The following is a 20,087-nucleotide window of genomic DNA, read 5'->3' as shown; positions in this document are numbered from 1 at the left end:
TCTTTAGAAAATTGCCAAGCCATTGATTGGATTGCTCAACTTCCATGAGATTGAATGACATTAAGTACTAAAATTGCCACCTTCCTTTGTCATGAAATTACTATAAATAGTTGATCATGTCGATCTTATCAACTCTTAAGTTTTTGATTTGAAACAAGACTATAGACAACTGCACCAATGTTGTCATTTAAGTGGTCTTAATTTCAGCTTGTGGCATTATCACCATATTAAATTCTATTCATCCTCTCTCCAATGGATGCATTTCCCCTTCAATTCAGGAAAAGTTGATTTTCTTTTTTTTTTTTTTTTGTATCCTTATGTATATAGTTTACCCTTCTATATGTGGGGTCTATAAATTGGCTTGCTTCCTTGATGCAAGATTTCATTGTCTTGAAGTATCATCAGCAGCAGGCTTCTTCACCAAAGAGTTTGGGGTCTCTTGGATTTAGGGATTAGCTTGCACAGAGCTTCTTCACCAGAGAGTTGCATCATGCAAAGATTCATCAGCAACAGGTCCTCGTAGACCTTCACTGGTCTGGGGTCCCTCAGTCCAGAGCTTCTTAGACTTTTGGGTCCAGAGTTTCTTGGATTTAGGGGTTATCTTGCACAGAGCTTTTTCACTAGAGAGCATGGTGCGTAGAGCTTCCTTCTGCACCACAGAGCATAGTATGTAGAGCTTCATCAACAGTAGGCCATTGCAAACTTCCAGAGTTTCATAGACTTTGGGTCTGAAATCTCTTGGATTTAGGGATTATCTTGCATAGAGATTCTCCACCAAAAAGTATGATGAACACAACTTCCTTCTTCACTAGAGAGTCACAATATGCGGAGCTTCCTTCATAGACTTTTGAGTCTGATGTCCCTTGGATCTCAGGATTAGCTTGCAAAGGACTTCCCCACCAGAGGACTTGATGCACAAAAGCTTTCTCTTCTTTGAGGTAATGTACTTTTATTTTTTTATTGTATTAATACTTCTCTTTTGCTTATGTAGGTGATGTCTTTCTCTGGTTCATTTGGTTTTGAAACTTCCTCGCCATCTTTGATACATCCTCTACCAAAGAAGAAATTGCCTCAAGAAAGAAGATTAGCAAAGCCTGAAGACCTAACTGTGAAGGGGTGATATCCTTACTTTCCTTGCAGAATGATCAACACACTTATGGTTGTTATTGGTGAACTTTTGACAAGTCCTTGTTGTCAATACAAAGTTAAGTAGGAGTAGCTCTTTGAACCTAATGAAGGTATAAAAGATATGTTGGAAGACAACAATGATGATTTCTCTCCTTGATGATGTGATGCTTGGGTTTGCATCATGTTGAGGAACAATCCTTCGCTAATCTCATAGTATCGGCTTTTTAATTTATCTAGATTCAACTCTACCTCTCCAACATAGAGGAGTTGTCATGGTTCACATAGTGCTAAAGTCCTCTATTGCTTCTAGAGAGTTTGTTTGACTTCTATGAGATCATATGGGATAAATGCATTCCTTTAACATGGGATAGAGAAGATTCTTCATACCCCTTCTAAGGAATCTTGTTGTGAAGATCTTTACCCACACGAACAAATGGGTAGAGGCAGAACCGGGCTGATGCGCAGCCACAGGTCTACACAGAGGTGGTCCCCCCACTGAGATCTTCCAAGAGGGCATACTATCGCCAAAAAAGGGTTCGGTAGTGGGGGAATGATGACGAGGACGTGGTAGTGGTGGATCTGGATGACATTCATCGGACTGCCATTCCTTTGCAAACTGAAGTCGGGGCCAACAGCTCGGCTATCCACGTGTCGCAGTGGTCGGTCTATAGCGAGGACGGACTTGAGACACCTAGGGTCCCTGAGCAACTACTCCATGGAATTATGATGGCATCTATCGCTCAGGTGGCCAGGGGCACTAGAAGTGGCACCCTGTAATGTTCACTCATCCGGGTAGCGGCTCAGGTAAGTTCATACTTGCTTCTATTGTTTTAAGTAGGTTCCTTCATGCTAAAGTCGTTCCTTGTCCGCAGAATGCATGCTCGACAATTTCTTTGGTTGACCGACTTCGGGACCTGCGAGGAATGTACAAGAGAGAGTACTCTAAGTATCTAAGCCTGAAAGCTCAATTAGTCGAGCTACAGGTGGCCGGGGAGTGGACAGCCATGCTGGAAGCAGAGGTGGCCGAGTTGAAGGCCCACATAGCTGAGCAGGTGAACGTTGTGCATAGCCTGAAGCAGCAGATCACTGAGTTGAAGGTGGAGAGGGAGCGGCTGAAGCAAGAGGCCGCTGAAGTGGTGGTGATTCAGTATAAGGACTTAGTGGAATACCAGCAGGAGATGGACCAGGACGCCTCGAGCTCCTACGAGGCGGGGTTCAACATCTTCTAGAGGAAGGCATTGCATCATTGTCCTAAGCTGGCTGAAATTGCATAGACTTGGGGCGCGTATGATGACAAGACCCCACCTGCCTTGGACAACCTTGTTGATGAGGAGATCGATGGAGACAAGGATGGTGAGAAGGGAGAAGAGGCCACTAATCCCCCCACCAAGGATTGAGTTGTCGTGGGGTTTCTTTTGCTTCTCTTGTTCTTCTTGTAATGGCTCAGTATGCCGAGCTTTGAAGCATGTACTGACAATATTAATTTAATGAAAATACCTTTTTTGTTACGAACTTACGTGTCGCTTCTTTCTATTTTCTTTTGTTTTTTGCCAATTGGGTTCCTCGGTCTTTCCATAGTCGAGGTCTAGGTTTGGCCAAGATTTTCAATTTCCATTTAATGGGCCCAGAGTATATTCTGAGCTCTTATCTTCAGGATGCTCAGTTACTGATCTCGGGAGCTTTTTGGCTCTTTAGGGGTTGGTCATTGCTCGACTAGCTCTGGTCTAACAATTAGTCAGTGGGTGTGTGGAGTTCAATGACCACCCTCAGGCCTTGATGGGTGGGGGCGTTCTTCTCCACTTTAGGCTCAAGTCGTGGACAGCCAAGGTGGTTACTTGGTCAGTGATACGCTACCGAGCTATGCATCGTGGGTTCAGTCTGTTGGAAAATCAACCGAGTCAATGTTGTGTGTCAAGCTACGCATGTATTAAATGACTTATGTTGTGTGGCTTACATGATGTGTGTGCAGTGTTGCGTCGCGTGTGGTGCATGTGCGCAGTGTGCCGAGCAATCAACATATGGCTCGAATAAAACATTCTTCATTAAATCGAACCCCTGATAGTACATTCAGAGATTCCCTGTGTTCCAACTTCTTAGTATTGGTCAGCCATCAAGGTCTTTGAGTCTGTAGGTGTTGGGTCCAAGAACTCTAGTGATTCTATATGGCCCTTCCCAATTTGGTTCGGTCTTGCCTTCTCCTAGGGTGGGCACAATAACTTTGTAGAGGACAAGGTCACCTGTTTTGAACTCACCTCTTCGGACTTTGGAGTCATAGTATTTCGCCATCCTCTGTTGTTGTGCTACCATCCGGATGTGTGCTTCGTCCCGGGCTTCTTCCACTAGGTCTAGCTCTGCACAGAGGTCCTCGCCATCCATGGAGCAGTCCTATATGCCCAGAGTATTCTCAGTAGCTCCTTGACCCACCTTCCCTTGGTCTGGTCCAGTCAAGTTTTCAAGCCGTCCAATAAGGTTCAATTGGTCACCTCAGTCTTCCCATTTCTCTAGGTCGATGTACGACGATGGTTCGATGCTCAATCCTCAGTTTGGTGCAGAGAGCTTTGAATTTTTGGTCAATAAACTGCATTCCATCATCCATAATGTGGACCCACGTAATACCGAACTGACAGACAATACCTTGCCAGAAAAAGTTACAGGAATTGTGCACGGTAATGCGTGCTAGTGCTTCGACTTCCACCCATTTGGTAAAGTAGTCTATTGCCACTAAGAGAATTTTTTTTGTGCAACCGTGGTGGGAAAAGGACCGAGGATGTCCATGCCCCACTACGCAATGGCCATGGGCTGGTGATTAGCTTCAAGGGAACCATAGGCTGATGATGGAGGTTGGAATGTCACTGACAACTATTGCATTTCTGCATGAATTGGGTTGCATCTTGCTTCATGGTCGGTCAGAAGTAACCCTGCCGGAGTGCCTTGTGTGCTAGGGTGTACACACCAGGGTGGTCTCTTTAGATGCCTTCGTGTATCTCTCTAAGGATGTAGTCTGACTCGGCTAGAGAGAGACACTTCAGGTAGGGGAGAGTATGCGAACAATAGTAAAGCTTACCTTGGATAAGACATACCAGGTTGAGCTATGCTGGAGCCTCTTTGCTTATGTCCAATCTTTCAGAAGCGTGCCTTCTCGAAGGTACTGCATGGTGGAGTCCATCCAGAGGAGAGTCATCGGTGCGATGCTCGACTGGGCCAACATGTCCAACCGCACCATTGTGTCGAAGTCGATTTTTGGAGAGCTAGCTAACTTTGACAGCGCATCGGTTTGCATGTTTTTGGCTTGAGGAATCTGTTGGATGTAGAAATGCTCGAGCCGCTAGATGAGCTCCTACACCTTTTGTAGGTAGCTCGCCATTGTGGGTGTCCACGTCTTGAATTGGCTAAGGAGTTGGTTGATTACCAATTGGGAGTCACTGAAGGCATCAATTCCCCGAGTGAGGCGACGATCAGGGCCTCATACTCAACTTTATTGTTTGTTGCTTTAAACTCAAACCTAAGAGCATAATCCAACATCGTTCTATTTGGGCCGAGGCAGATGAGGTCGGCCCCGCTGCCTTGCTGATTTGATGAGTCATCCACTTGCAAAGTCCATACTTGTGGTGGTGGGTCGGGTCCTTAGTGGTGAAGGTGCATTCAGCAATGAAGTCAACCAAGGATTGAGCTTTGATCGTGCACTAGGGTGCATAATCGATGTCGAACTCACTTAGCTCCATGATCCACTTGATTAGGCGGCTAGATGCTTCCGGCCTCTAGAGAATCTACTTGAGGAGCTGGTCAGTGAGAACCCGAATGCTATGGACCTAGAAGTATGTCCTTAGCTTTCTCGTCGAGGTGACCAACACCATGGTCATTTTCTTTAGGTTGGAGTACTGGGTTTCTGCATTGCCGAGGACCTTGCTGGTGTAGTAGACCGGCCTCTACACCCGGTCTTCCTCTTTGACCAGCACCGAGCTAATGACCTCGTCCCTAGCCGAGAGGTAGAGCAACAGTTCATCCCCTAGCTCAATTTGGTGATGAGAGTTAGCGAGCTCAAATACTGTTTTAGTTCTTGAAAGGACCATTCACATTCCTCAATCCATTGGAAGTCCTTTGGACGTTTAAGAGCTTTGAAGAAAGGCAAGCACTGGTCTGCAGATTTGGACATGATTCTGCTAAGGGTAGCTATTCTTCCGGTGAGGTGTTGCACTTCCTTGTGAGTTCAGGGTGATTGCATAACAAGGATGGCTTGTATTTTCTCTAAATTGGCTTCAATTCCCCTTTGTGTCACCATAAACCCTAGGAATTTGCCAGACCGACCCCAACGACGCATTTGGTTGGGTTCGGCTTCATCTGGTACTTCTTGAGGGTGTCGAAGACTTCTTTTAGGTTGGCATAACCAGTCGGGGTATTTTACTTCCTGAATGAAGTCGGCGTCGAACAACTTTTGCACTTCTTCGGTGATCACTTTCCATCGTTCTGTAGCAAAACTCCTTTTCTTTTATTTGATAGGTCGGTAGCGTGGATCAGCATTCAGGCGATGCGTGATTACCTCGGGGTCAAACCTCAACATGTCCACTTCCGACCAAGTGAACACATCGGCGTGGTCCCTCAATAGTTGTACTAGTTCCTCCCAGAGATGGTCATCCAGGAGAGAGCCGCCTGGACTGTCCTCTCGGGGTCTTCCTCATTGAGCGGCACCTAGATGAGGTCTTCAACAAGTTGGTCGAGCTGCATCTTCACCCCGTCCCGTAGATGGTACGCTTTAGCCATCAGTTTTTCCGTGGCTTGGTGCAATCCTCAGGAGGAGGTCAAATAACATTGTCGTGCAGTCCTCTGGTCCCCACATGCTACTCCCATGCCATACTAGGTTGGGATTTTTACCACGAGGTAGAAGGTGGAGACAGAGGCTCGTAGAGCATTGAGGGTCGATCTGCCGAGGATGGCATTGTAAGAAGTTGGGCAGCAAACCACAATAGTCTACCACGGCCATTGTGGTGATGTCACCATCTCCAATCAGAAGGGGAAGGGATATTCTCACGGTTGGCATGAGGGACTCCCCGGAGAAACCCATCAAGGGAGTGTTGATGGGGTGAGACGACTCCTGTTGATGTCAAGCTTGTCGAATGCTTCTTCGAAGAGAACGTCAGTTGAGCTGCTTGTATCAAACAGGATTCACCGCACCTCAAAGTTGGCTACCTCAACCATGATCACTAGGGCATCATCGTGTGGGGTTTGCACCCTCAGAGGTCATCCTCTATGAAGGTGACCAGATCATCTTGTCTCTTCTTTTGTCCTTGGTTGTCAACCTCGCACAGCCGCGCATATTTCTTGTGCCCTGTGTTGCTCTCTCCTCCTATAGCGATCCCTCCTAATATCACGTGGATGGGTAGTGATCGAGCATTCTCTATGCACAGTTCTTCCTGGTTGGCTTCTCATTCTTACTGATGAATCTGCCGAGGTACCCGTGCCTGATTAGGTCCTCGATGTGGTTATGGAGGTTGAAATAGTTGTCCGTATCGTGGTCGTGGTCCCTATGGAATTCACAATATTTGTCACAGTTCATCTTGTTGCCTTATGTATTCATCTTTTTAGGCCACCAGACATAACTGCGGTCACGGATTTGCATCAGAACTTCAGACCATGGTGTGTTCAACAGCGTGAAGTTCCGATAGGTCGGCGGCGGTATCTGTGGTCTATAGTCAGGCCGGTGATCCTACCTCTTATAGTCCCGATCTGATCTCTCTGACTTCTGCTCCTTTGTGTTGCTTCTCTTCTTGTCAAGCCTTTCTTCCTTGACCCATAGTTGTGCATGTGCTTCTTTCACATTGATGTACTTTTGGGCATGATTCATTAGTGCGGCTAATGTTTAGGGAGAGTTCTTGGATATGGAGAAATTGAAAGGCGAGGGGTGGAGCCCGTGCTGAATACCAGTGACATCCACAGACTAATTTAGGTTCCTGGCCTATAGTACTTCTTTGTTGAATTTCACTAGGTAGTCTCTGAGAGATTTTGTCTTCCTCTGCCGTACTTCCATAAGGTTGGCCGAAGTCTTCCAATGCTTTTGGCTTGCCATGAATTGTGCTCAGAATTGGGACTCCAATTGCTCCCACGACACTTTAGAATGTAGAGGTAGAGAGGAATACCAAGTTAGGACTGGACCCGTGAGGGTGGCCACTAAGGCTTTGCACATCAGGCCCTTGGAGGATCCATGCAACATCAGTTGAGCCTTCAGTTCTTCAATGTGGTTAGTGTGGTCGGTATTCCCGTCATGCTTATCGAGCTAAGGTTTCCGTCGTCCTATGGGAGGCACCTCGTCCACGATCTCTTGGGCAAACGGTGGTTCCTTGGCAGTTGGTGTAGCTGGCTGCATAGACTGATTTGCATGCGATGTAGTGCTTATCTAAACTTGGTTGCACTCTAAGTCCTCTAAGCGTTGTCAGAGCTCCCAGATCTTGGCATCCCTATTGTCCGGGACCGCAATACAGGTGGTTCTCTCCTTGGGCTGTGCGGAGCGGTCAATCACAAAGCTGAACTCAGCAACAGAGACCACACGAGGTGGTGTCTGCTTGCCAAGCCTCTCTTTAGCAGGAATCTACGTAGTTTGATGCATTTTATTGCGGTTGTCGGGCTCGCGAGAGTGAGCTATGGAGGCGGACTTCCTTATCGTGTCTTTCTTCTCAGGGTCCAATTGCGCTACCCTTTTGTCCGGCTGACACATTTTGGGGTCCTCGGTGCGAGGATCATCCTTTGGACGCGTCAAGGCATGAGGGGGGACGGCTTGGCTGGGCAGTGCCACGGATCCTAGCGTCTGCATTATCATGAAGATCTTGTCGACCTTCTCTTGCATTGCCCGGAACTATGTAGGATCAATTGAGGCTAGAGGCTATGGTATTTCTTGATAGAGGGCAACGATATCGAGACTCCTGAGATGGGGATCGACATGTTGATATTTTAGACTGATTCTTGGGCATCTTGATCGCTTTCTTGATTATGCGGTAGGGGAGAAAAGATTTTAGGAAAGGTTTTTTATGTGTTTTCCACAGACGACGCCAATCTAATGCTGCTCGATCCAAGGTGGTGCACAAACCGAGGAAGGCAATCAGATAATCCTTGCTAATAAGGTGGTATCGAGGTGGAAGGAAGAAACCACGCTTCAAGACCTATGATCAAGAAAGAGAAGTCAAAGACTCGAGAAGTTATCCCCGGGTAGGCACTCTGACGCTCAAGTCAGTAGAATGTAGTTGATGGTCAGGCCGAGCAATAAGGGTGTTGGTCCGAGCAAAGTAATAGTATGGGTGCAAGAAAATTGAAATCCCTTACCTTGAGTGGAGAATACCTCTATATAGCCGAAGGTCTGTGCCCTGTTCAGATTGGGCTTCCGGGGTTGTCGAGATGAGGTTAACCGCCAAGGTCTTTGAGATAGAGTCCTATTCCCCAGTGGAGTTGTCCTCGTTCCTCCTCCTATTTGTAGTTCTGCTTATTTGCGTGATGTGTAGCTGATGTGGCTGAAAGGATAAGACAGGGGGTTACAGTAATAGCATAGTGTGCTCGGGGCCACGGAGTTGGCCTGGTTGTGTTATTGTGGTCGGGGTGACCGGGTGATGATTGGGCGGCCACGTGTCTCCTAAGGCCAGCTCAGCCATGACCCGAACATGTACCTTCTATCATTTTAATTTAGTATATTATATGTTATTTTCATCAATTTACAAACTTTAATTATTTTTTCTTAATTAATTTTATAGATATGTGTACTTCAACTACACCTTTAGCTTTTTAAAACCTTGCTCTAACCTCCCAACCCATATTCTCTCCAAAACCTTATTGAATTAGATTTATAGAATTCAAGCCCTTCTTTCACATGAAAGTGCAAAACCCTCCCTTGACCCTAGGGGTGACAATGGACAAATTTTGGATTGGACCCCATCCAAATCAAAATCAATTTGGACAGATTGAATAGACCAATAAGACATATTGAATTGGACCAGTGTAGACTTAACGGTCCAAAGTATTTATTGGATTAGATTGGACCTGATCCACCCATAATGGATTTATATTGGATTGAACCAATATATAGCCCATTGATAGAAGATAAAAATATGGTTGTCAATGGGTTTGGGTTGGAACCAATCTAAATTGAACCCATATCTATTTTAATGTTTTATATAAGCAATATATAAGCAAAAATTATATGAATAAACATCAAAATCTCTCCAATTATTTGATTGTAACGGCGGAGGACCAATGGCCAACTACAGAGATCACATAGATCACATAGAGAGGGAATACTAGATGAGGAAGTCTTAAGGTTTCCAATCTAAAACGTGTATGTGTGTATACCATTGTGTATTGGTAATTTAATTAAATGCACTAAAGGATATTTTATAGATCAAGAGAATCGGGTTTAGCCTATTACCATACCCTATTAGTCGTTGTATGGATTGTATATTCTCAAAACTCTTTCCTAACCCAAAATCTATTTTTTTTCAAACTAAGCGGAAACATACTATTCGAGTGAGTAGTTGGCAGGTAGGCAGAAACTGCCATCTATAATTTATGTGACATTTAAATTTTGGATAAATTTGTTTTAACCTTCAAGTACCTTTAGGCAAGGTTCAAAATATCGATATACCTGATACGTCGGTAGAGGCGTATCGGTAATTTTTTTTCCAAATTTGGTTCAAAGGGGCCAGTTTAAGGTCCATCCACCCCCTAAACCAGTCAAAACCCTGATACACCCTCTATAGGAGTGTATCGGGAAGCTTCTGATATGGTACATATCAACCGATATGTATCGATATTTTGAACCTTGCCTTTAGGCTATGTTTGGTTTGAAAGAGACAGTAGGGCAAGGAATGGAAAGGTAGGAAACTTGTATAGGAAGGGAAAAGTTTGGATTGAAATGGAGTCTATATAAGTTTCCATACCTTTCCATTCTTTTTGGTACATTTTCTTTCAAACCAAACGCAACCTTAAGATGATACGGGAAAGACTTAGTTCCAATTTGGTTTATAGGAATAGGGGATTGGAATTGGAATCAAAATAGGCTATAATGATTCCAACTATTTGGGTAGGTAGAATCAGAATCCCATTCCCATTTCTGTTGGAATGACATTCTCCCATTCGAGGTAATGGTCATTCCCTACTCCTCCCTTGAGAATAAAATCTCATTTTGATTCTAATTTTCATTTTCATTCCTGTTTGAACCAAATAAACTATGGGAATAGACCATTCTAATTACGAATCAAATGAATGAATTATTTCCACTCAACCTGTGGTTGGTATCATAAAACATAATTCACATGGATGAGATTGGTCAAAGTTATGATAGCCAATATCATGGACTCCATAGAAATTTATGTAGGAGTGAATGTCAACAATCCGTTGTCGTCCAGCGGTTAGGATATCTGGCTTTCACCCAGGAGACCCGGGTTCGATTCCCGGCAACGGAATTTTACATTTTTAGTTTCAGTTAGTAGAATCAATTTCAGTTACTTTGTTCGAAACATTAATTAGTAATCCGTTGTCGTCCAGCGGTTAGGATATCTGGCTTTCACCCAGGAGACCCGGGTTCGATTCCCGGCAACGGAAATTTTTGTTTTAGGCTTTGGTTTAATGGATTCAATTTCCTGATCAAATCAAAAACTTGTACTCCGTTGTCGTTCACCGGTTAGGATGTCTCTCTTTCACCCAGGAAACCGGGTTCGATTCTTGGCAACAGAATTTTACATTTTTATCTTCATTCTTGTGGGCTCAAGTTCCTTGAATTGATTTCAAAAACCCTGTATGTAATCCATTGGCGTCCAGAGGTTAGGATGTCTGGCTTTCACCCAAGAGACCCTGGTTCAATTACCGGCATCAGAATTTTTCAATTTTTTTTTTGTTTATATCTCATTTTTAAATTTTTTTTTGGGTAATTTATAAAGACCCCCTGTATTATGGAATCAGTGACAAAGACCTGCATTTTGAAAAATAGGTGCACAGTAATTTGTAAAAGGGTAAAATGGATATTTTAGAAAAAAAAATCCTACTTAATGTTTTCGATCTGTCATTGACAAAAGGGAGGTATTTATTGAATTTTTCAAAAATAGAGAGAAATTTTTACTAAAATAAAATTATAAAGGAGGTTTTTATAAGTATTTTATTTTAACCTTTTCTATAATTTATGAAATCATAACACCTCCCAACTTAGTGTTATCCGACCCCTCCTATTTCTTCGATCCTCACCGGAAACCACATTTCATTTTCAACGTTAAATATGACAACAACTAGTTCACAATGTTTCTCCCTCATCGGGAAACCTAGAACCACCATAGAACACTGGCCACCACTTACTTGCTTCATCTGTAGGAATGCCACGCTCTTCCCTAAGCATATCATGGGTCTTGCTTGGAACATCAAATAAGTGTATTTTCCAGTGACCTAACCCCTACAAATAGGGATGTAAATAGATTGAATTCACATTGAATCTGCGTCTATTAGGCATCATTGTTATCAATGCCACATTGGAAAAATGGTGTTCCAAAAAACAATCATTTGTTTGGAACCGGTTTTCTATAGAAAATGGTATTCTAAGTCACGCCTTGGAAATCAGGAAGGCATGGCCTGGAGCAATGCCAAATTTGGCACTTTTTGGAGCTACAGCTCGCTATTGCCAATGGGGCAGTGATGTGGCATTGGATAATGAGTTACAATGCAGAAAATGTTTCTTGGAGCATTGGTACCAAATAGAAAAAGTTGTTGTTGCTCCAGGAAACATCCTACCTAATAGCAATAATTCCAAACAAAAAAAAGCATCGTTTTCTCAAAATACAGTGCTTATCAGCAGCACCATTTTCTCAAGCAATATCTGAATTCAAATCCGATTAAAAAATTTGATATCTGATGGATATTGAAAATTAATATTTAAATATTTGATTTGATTCGAATTTGATTAATTAATTATTTTAGATAATTAATAAATATATAAAATAAATATTTTATTTATATAAAGTATATAAATATATAAGTTATTTATATAATTTAATTATTGTAAATATAAATTATATAAAATATTTAAATATTTTATATGTTATATATATAAATTAAATAATCGATTAACCTCACATATTTATCAAATCGAATCAATTTATAATTGAATTCGAATCCAATTAGCTATAGATATTCAAATTCAATCTTAAATATTTTAATTATCCGAATTCAATTCGATTATGATAAATCTCGAAATCGAAATCGAATTTTGAAAGCTATTTTTCGATGACTTCGTCCTTTTGTACCCACCACTCTAACAGAAGGTGTGTGGACGATGATGATAGAAGAGATAATGACAATATCCACTTCATAGTATTGCCAATAATAAATGTCAACGGGGGAGATATCATCCCATACTTGATTGTATAGGTGGTAGAACACACTTTGGTTGCCACCCACCATATGAAATTAGGTCCATTTTTAGAGAGTGCTCTTTACAAGCCTTCCCACATATGTGGACCCTCTACAGCAATGGCAAAAGGTGTGAGAATCAAGAGTAGACTTAGCAATTGGGTTGGGTGAATCGGGTTCGGGTTGGGTCAAGGTATTTTGGGTTGGGTTATCAAATGCTAGACCCTACCTTAAATGTTCAGGTTAAGGTTGATCATGGGTCAATTGGGTTCATCCCAAAAAATAACTGAAATTAAAAAAATATATAAAGAAAAACTACATGAAAAATGCTAAAATTAAAGAATTAACCTTAAAATTTCAAATATAAAATAAAAAAGTTTGAACATTTAAAAGAGTAAACAATAAAAAGTAAAAACTAAAAAAAATATTAAATAATGAAAACTTCTAACAATGCAAAAATAGTCCCAATTAGACTTTACAATCCAATCCAATCCAATCCAATATAAAATAAAAAAACTTGGTCATGACCCATGACCAACCCAATCCAATCCAATTTTTTCTAGGTCGTGTCAAGTTGGGTCATTCTTGCATTAAAATAGCTAAATATGAGACCCTAACCTTGTTTTTTCGGATTGAATTGAATCGGGTTCGGGTTGGATCAACTTATTGCCAAGTCTAATCAAGAGAGAGTGATGCCACTGAGGGACTTCCCCTCCATCCCTCTCTTTGAGAAAATCTTTCGGAATACAGCCACCGATAATCGGCACAAGAGACAAATAAACCGGCACTAGGAACGTTTCACCTAAAGAGAATCCTTGAAACAAGACACTAACAGCAGGTTCAGATGATATGAGTGAACGGGACGACAACTATCGACATGCTAATTGTGGCTGCAAAATGACCTATGGCATGCGCCTCAGCGATCCAGTTGTGAGGCACAGGGGGTGGAGGTGAGCCATTGATACGGAAAGACGTTCAGGACTTTAATTTCTTGTTGTAGATAATGAAAACAACGTTTAGAACCCACCAAGTTGCAAAGTAGATACCAATTTTCAGCTTCTGAATTGTTGCCGACTGAACCTTCTTGTTGGGGATTTCGATGTCGGCGTCTATTGGTTATGACCGATCGACTTTATACGCTTTGCACTCAAAAGGGAGCAAAAAGTAATGGGTGCGCATTGTAATCAACGCTTCGGTTGCGGTGGGGGTGGAGGAGGTGGCGGCGGTGTTTGTGTTAGTATTAAAGGTATTTTTGAACCAATTTACAGTCTGTTTGGTTCACGTGACCTGAATGAGAAAATAAAAATATTCGTGATTGTTTTGGGAGAGATGCTACGATGGAATGAGAATAGCATTATCAAAATATGGGATGTGGGGTCTCACCAAATAAGTGTGATCCCACTGAGAATTGAAAGTCGTGTGACAACAGTAAGGAAATTTTATCGAGGGGTGGACTGTTTTCATCTCCCACCTCTGCAATGGTCTGAACTCTGACCACTTGTATCCTTTATCTCTGGCAAAGATAATGTTTTCGGTGGTTATTGTTTTCGTCTTCTTTGGCAAAAATAGCAAGGACAGGTTATTGTCTTCATCTTCTCCGGCGAAGGTAATGTTTCCTATGGTTATTGCCTTCGTCTTCTCCAACAAAGACAAGGACAGGAAGGACAAGTTATGTCTTTGTTTTCGGCGGTTATTGTCTTCGTCTTCTCCAATGGAAGAACATTTCCGATGGTCATTTTTCAGTGACATGTGTTTTTCCAACAAAGGTAAGGACATGCTATTGTCTTCGTCTTTAGATCTCTGGTTTAATTTCGCCACTCTAGATCTGGCCAGAGACGTGTTTACTCCAGATTTGGAGTTTTTGCCATGGATTTGTTCCAAATCTGTTCCTAGCCGCATGATTTTGTTCCAGTTCTGCAATATTTTTTCATCCCTTCATCTCATCAACCAGAAGCTAAAAGCATACTCATGGACCAAAAAAATGAGAAAATAAATTCTTCCTTTCTCATTTCATCATTTCTCATCCCATTCTTCTCATCCCGCTGTTTTTCGGAAATCAAACGGGCCATTTCGTTTTAAGAGAAAATGGCAAAAAATAGAGAAAATTTAATTTCGATAATTTAATGCTTTTCGTCGTCTTACTTAGCGGCTAAAAGGGGTATTTGTGGCAACGTCTGTGTCGCAAAAAAAGGGGTTCAAATCTGTCCCCCCCCCAGAAACGTCCCACGAAACCTAGGCGCGACGCGTGTCATGACAGACGCGCACTAGGATGACTCGTGCGGTCTCTATTTCACGCCGTTTGAATCACGTCCGTTAATTCCTTCTCGCCCAAAAGGGTTTCTTCTCCCGTTCTGGCTATTCTTTCTCCTATTCTACTGTGAAATGAAACCCTTGATGCCCCCTTTCGTAATCCACCCATCGGAGATAAACTCTTTTGAGTTCCATCGGCCGATGTCGGCGGCCATACAAGCGGAGAGAGAGAGAGTATTAAGAATTGTTGTTGTAAAATCAATAATAATTTGATAATTTCACAGTAGAAACAATTCAATGTAGATGATTTGATAGATACAAAAGAAATTTAAGAAAAAAAATTACGGATGATGAATACGAACAAAATTAATGAACCCAAGTAATTAATTTCTTTTATTTTTTTTCTTGGGTCTTACTCTTTATTTTCGTAAGTTTGAATTAAACCCTCAACTCCATGAATACGGAGTGGTGGTCGCAGGTCGCCACCTCCATCAGCACGCTTTGAGAGTGGCCTCTGCATGTTCCTGCACTACCTTCCATGCCAAGTTCACATGGCGGCCCTCCGTAAGGCTTGCACCAACGGCGAACCTGATCATGTAAACACCCCCAACCACCGCATGCGTCATGTATATGCGCCCAGCCGAGTTGATCGACTCCAGAACTTACGGTTGATCTCGTTTGCACGTTCCAACTCCGACAATTGCCTGAACGTCTCATCCTCATGATCCTTCACCGGCGGCGATAGCAGCCGGAAGCATACAATCGCGAAATTCCTTGGCACCACAATCTCAAACCTCTTGTCCATGGTTACCTTCTCTTTGAAGTGCTTATCCATTTTCACGTGGGTCCGAAGGAAATTTCTTAGGTTGGCCACACCATAGCTCCGAAGCACAATCCAGAACTTCATGGCTTGGAATCGACAACTGAGGGCTATTTGCCAGTCTTTGTAGTCTATCACTTGCTTTGATTCAGTAGCTTTGTTCCTCAAATACTCGAGACTGGTTTACAGGGTCTTAACAAGAGCGCTATGGTCCTTGACCCAAGGGCAGCAACAATCGAGAGTGGTGAAGAACCACTTGTGTGCATTGAAACCGAACGAGTCTGCATCCTCTACCTCATCAATGAAGTGTCTGAACTCAGGACATATGCATGCACTTCCGGCGTATGTTGCGTCGATGTGAACCCAAACTCCATACTCTTTGGCCACTGCGCATAGAGGAGCAATTGGGTCGACGGCTGTTGACGATGTAGTACCGACAGGAGCACAGAGGAATAATGGGATGAGCCCAGCTTGTATATCTGCTTGGATTGCAGACTGAAGAGACTCGAGGGCCAGCCCGAATGAGGTGGCCTTACTCGTTGCAACGGCACAGAAGTTGTTTGGAAAGATCCCTGCAATCTAGGCAGCTTTCTGGAGTGCACAGTGGGTCTGATCTGATTCATAAACCACCAACTTCCCTCTACCAATTCTGTTCAACATCCGACCTCTGGCTACCATGAGCGTGCACAGGATGGCTTCGCAGGTAGTCCCTTGTAGCACACCACCACCGTTTCCAGAGAAGAGGAAAGACTTGGGGAGCTTAAGCACCTTGCCAAGCCAATCCAATCCATGACTATGCACTCCAACTCTGTGGCCTTCGGCGATGACATCCAGTTGAACCCATCGACATTAAATCCAGTGCTAAGCATTTCGCCGAGAAAACCAGAGACACTACCTTCTTGTCGTTTGTATGGCCGTCGACATCGGCCGGTGGAACTCGAAAGAGTTCATCTCCGGTGGGTGGATTACGAAAGGGGGCGCCAAGGGTTTCAGTTCACAGTAGAATAGGAGAAAGAATAGCCAGAATGGGAGAAGAAACCCTTTTGGGCGAGAAGGAAATAAAGGATGTGATACAAACGGCATGAAATAGAGACCGCACGAGTCATCCTAGTGCGCGTGTGTCATAACACGCGTCACGCCTAGGTTTCGTGGGACGTTTGGGGGGCAGATGCGAACCCCAAGAAAGTGGAGTCTTTATCACTGACTCCATAGTATATGGGTTCTTATAATTTACCCCTTTTTTTAGTGAATTCAATTCAATTTCTCTCGTATTGATCAAATTAAAACGTTGTCATCCGTTGTCGTCCAGCGGTTAAAGATGTCTGGCTTTCACCCAGGAGACCGGGTTCGATTGACGGCAACGGAATTTCACATTTTAGCTTCAGTCTGGTGTATTTAGTCCTTGAAGTAATACATCGATCGGATGAGAAGCATGTGGTCCGTTGTCGTCCAGCGGTTAGGATGTCTGGCTTTCACCCAGGAGACCCGGGTTCGATTCCCGGCAACGGAAGCTTTTAAAGTTTTTGGCTTTCTCAAGCCTGACTCCCTTTTGAAGTGATACTGTACATAGATTGTTTGATCGAATTAGAAGATCTGGGTTCTATTTCGGGCAACAAAAATTCGATTTTTTGGCTTTTACCTGCTTTTCGCATTTTTAAAGCTATGTTTGGTTTGAAGGGAAAGGTAGGGAAACTTATACAATTCCTCCAAACCAAACACAGCCTAAGTGGGCCCAAATCCTTTTGAAGCCATAGATTGATTAGACTTTTCAAAAGCCATGGATTGATCAGATAAGTGTTACATAATTTGAACTCTCTATGTAGGCCCATTCTGTCTCTGATTATAGCTCCATTAGAGCAGCAGATTTAAGTAGAACCCCTTTCTCATCTTTCCGTTAGTGCTCCATAACAAATCGACAATTACGGAATCTATCATCTTCAAAAGCTTTAATTTATTGCCTTCTACCTTACAATTTATCATAAAAACTGGGAATTACAAATTACTTCTTCAGAGTACAGAGAGAGTACAAAGCCGGCCCAGGCCCAGGCCCACCCATTAAAGAGTCCAAGACTAAAAAAGGCCAGAGAGAGAGAGAGAGAGGACTAGTTACAGAGTTCACGAGCAATTCCCAAGCGGGAATTAGGGACATCAAAGAGAACCCTAAGGTTCTGCTGCTGCAGGTTAGCTATGACGTTCAACACCGTGTTCACATTATTCGGAGCTGCTGCCATGGCCAGGCACGTCAGCGACCCGGCGCTGCTGTGTATCAATGTGTTCTCCGTCGGCAGAGTCAAGTCCATCCCCGTAAAATGCAATGTCACCGCCGGCTTTTCGGCTTCATATGTCGTCTTAAAACAAGTATCAAATGCCCCGAGGGACGATATGGGTGCATTTATTTGTTTCCGGAATTCATCTCGAATGGCCGTGTACACGGATTGTACAAATCGGGTTATAACCGTACCCGAGTCAATTATGGTGCCTGCCCCGGTGTTTGGATCAAATGCCAGAAGCTCCGGCGCCACCGGGACCAGAACCTTACCTACGCTGATTCCGGTGAGATTGACGTAGTATAATGATGGCCTGTGTGGGTTACGGAGAAGAGGTGTGGTCCTGATGCTCTTCGGCTGACCCAATGGGCCTAGTTTCAATGAACCTGAGAAATAGTAGGACTTGAAGCTGGGTAAGCAGTAGGAGAATACACCCGAGTACAGTGACTGGGTTTGTGAGAGCAATGACATGGACCCACGCCCCAGGCCCAGTAAGCCTTGAGGTGGAACTGACCCACCAGAAACGGCATTGATGCATCCAAAAGCGAAGTTGGGCACAACGTCCGTTGCCAGACTCAGCGAGTCTTGGGAGAGCGTAGCGGAGAAGGAGGAATCGCCGCCGTAGGTCTGGTTAAAGAGGCATGGGCTGGAATCGGCGGTGGGACAAGACATGCCTCGGACCTGAGCACATTCCGGCATCTTGCAGTCCATGGACCCGAACGTGGAAGATGTGTTGGGGGTGAAGACGGTGTTGGAGCAGCCGCTACAGCCGGAGCATGGTACCCAGGCAGCGTCGTTGCTGGTGTCGATGACCATGAACATGACCTGACCCGGGGTGCCGATTTTGACTCGGACCACATAGTTACCGATGTTCATGGCTTGCTGACCCGAAGCAATGGGGACCGAGGTGGCCTTGCGTGACACTAGACTGGATAGGTAGGTGACTCGCTCCGGGTCCTTGGTAGCCATGTTGATGACAGTGTCGACCCAGGACTCGCGCTTGGGTGTGGAGAACGGCGAACATTTGCCGTAGATGTGGAAGACCGAAAGTTCCGAGTCGGCCGACGGGGAGGAGGAGGAAGAACAGGGGTCGAAGGCGTGGGTTGCCGAGAAAAGAAGAAGAGAGAGGAGGAACGATGAGGATAGAGTGGATAAAGCCATGACCATGACTCGGAGACAACCGGGTTATATCGGATTTGGAATTTGGGAGGTGGGAAAAACGATTATATAAGAAACCTGTTGTGACCTAAGTTACGATAATACCCCTTGCATTATTTTTACGTACCCGAAAAGAACAAACGGGTTTCCTCAATTTGGGGAATTTTGAAGGGAAGCATTGGCGTTTTGGTGATGGCTCGATATTCCGAGTCCAGATCTCCTGCCCACAAAAACCCTACCCACACGAGAATATCTCATCCTTCTACATTATTATACAGAGGGAGATGTTCCTAATTTACGGGAGTAGTGTGTTATGAGTAAATGTGGGCAGAGTTATTATGGGTAAGAGGTCCAGAGTTCATATTCATAGGTGGGAGATTCACTGAGAATGTGGCATGTGATTAACAGTTTCACATTGGAGTCTGGATATGCTCGTCACAATGTGCACCTCACAGCATGTTCTCGCTGTACATCGGGAACATCTCCCATCCTTGAATTTATTATTGATGGGGAGATGTTCCCAAGATGGGATGTGGCTGTGAGGTTGGTGCAAGGCACACACTATGTGAGGAGCAGCTCCCAATTCCTCACATTGCCGGTAAATAATAACCATGTCCGTGATATACAATAAAAAAATCTCAGCCGATGTCTAGGTCTCAATGGAATTCACATCAGCGCCCCACAATGCCACAATACCCCACAACACATCCCATCTGTGTATTTGAAACATCTACCAACAACAGGTATGGGAGATGTTTTGAATGCATGTTCAGATGTGCCTGTGGGACGCTAATGTGATCTCGTCTCATTGGTCTCATAGTGGGGGTAGCCCATCCCCCAATAGGCGGGATTCGATCTCAAATCTCCGCTATGACCGGCATGAGGCCTTACCAACCGGCTGGTTGGTTGGCACCTTCCTGATTGTTTCATTGGTCTAGTACAATACAAACATATGATAAATTTGAAGTCACCCTTCTTCAAATGAATTCACATTTGCATGCCATTCAACGCACCCCACACATGCATCTGAGTGTGCATTTGAAACATCTCTCATACTTGTCATTGGGAAATGTTCTCAATGCATGGTTCGGATGTGC

General features: G+C 43.8%; 1 protein-coding gene, 3 non-coding genes and 2 pseudogenes across 5 annotated transcripts; 3 read left to right on the top strand and 3 right to left on the bottom strand.

Annotated features, from left to right (window-relative positions):
* Positions 1-10,493: 10,493 nt before the first annotated feature.
* On the top strand, positions 10,494-10,565 carry TRNAE-UUC (transfer RNA glutamic acid (anticodon UUC)). Its single transcript has one exon. It is a non-coding gene; the product is annotated as a tRNA-Glu (tRNA).
* Positions 10,566-10,632: 67 nt separating this feature from the next.
* Positions 10,633-10,704, top strand: TRNAE-UUC (transfer RNA glutamic acid (anticodon UUC)). Its single transcript has one exon. It is a non-coding gene; the product is annotated as a tRNA-Glu (tRNA).
* A 682-nt stretch (positions 10,705-11,386) lies between these two features.
* LOC148876625 (glucose-6-phosphate/phosphate translocator 2, chloroplastic pseudogene) lies at positions 11,387-13,674 on the bottom strand (annotated as a pseudogene).
* Positions 13,675-14,994: 1,320 nt separating this feature from the next.
* LOC148876624 (tyrosine decarboxylase-like) lies at positions 14,995-16,512 on the bottom strand (annotated as a pseudogene). The gene has a single exon (XR_016104857.1). The product of XR_016104857.1 is annotated as a tyrosine decarboxylase-like (transcript).
* Positions 16,513-17,003: 491 nt separating this feature from the next.
* Positions 17,004-17,075, top strand: TRNAE-UUC (transfer RNA glutamic acid (anticodon UUC)). Its single transcript has one exon. It is a non-coding gene; the product is annotated as a tRNA-Glu (tRNA).
* Positions 17,076-17,499: 424 nt separating this feature from the next.
* Positions 17,500-19,037, bottom strand: LOC148876622 (aspartyl protease AED3-like). The gene has a single exon (XM_088981377.1). The coding sequence runs from the start codon at positions 18,997-18,999 to the stop codon at positions 17,668-17,670; it is 1,332 nt and encodes a 443-aa protein (XP_088837503.1). The 5' UTR covers positions 19,000-19,037; the 3' UTR covers positions 17,500-17,667.
* Between the last annotated feature and the right edge of the window lie 1,050 nt (positions 19,038-20,087).

Source organism: Nelumbo lutea, chromosome 1 (genome assembly GCF_056320005.1).
Source record: "Nelumbo lutea isolate HS-2025 chromosome 1, American lotus-T2T, whole genome shotgun sequence".
In the NCBI taxonomy this organism is placed as follows: domain Eukaryota; kingdom Viridiplantae; phylum Streptophyta; class Magnoliopsida; order Proteales; family Nelumbonaceae; genus Nelumbo; species Nelumbo lutea.
The sequence above is the reverse complement of the archived record's forward strand: the minus strand, read 5'-3'. Positions and strand labels throughout refer to the sequence as shown.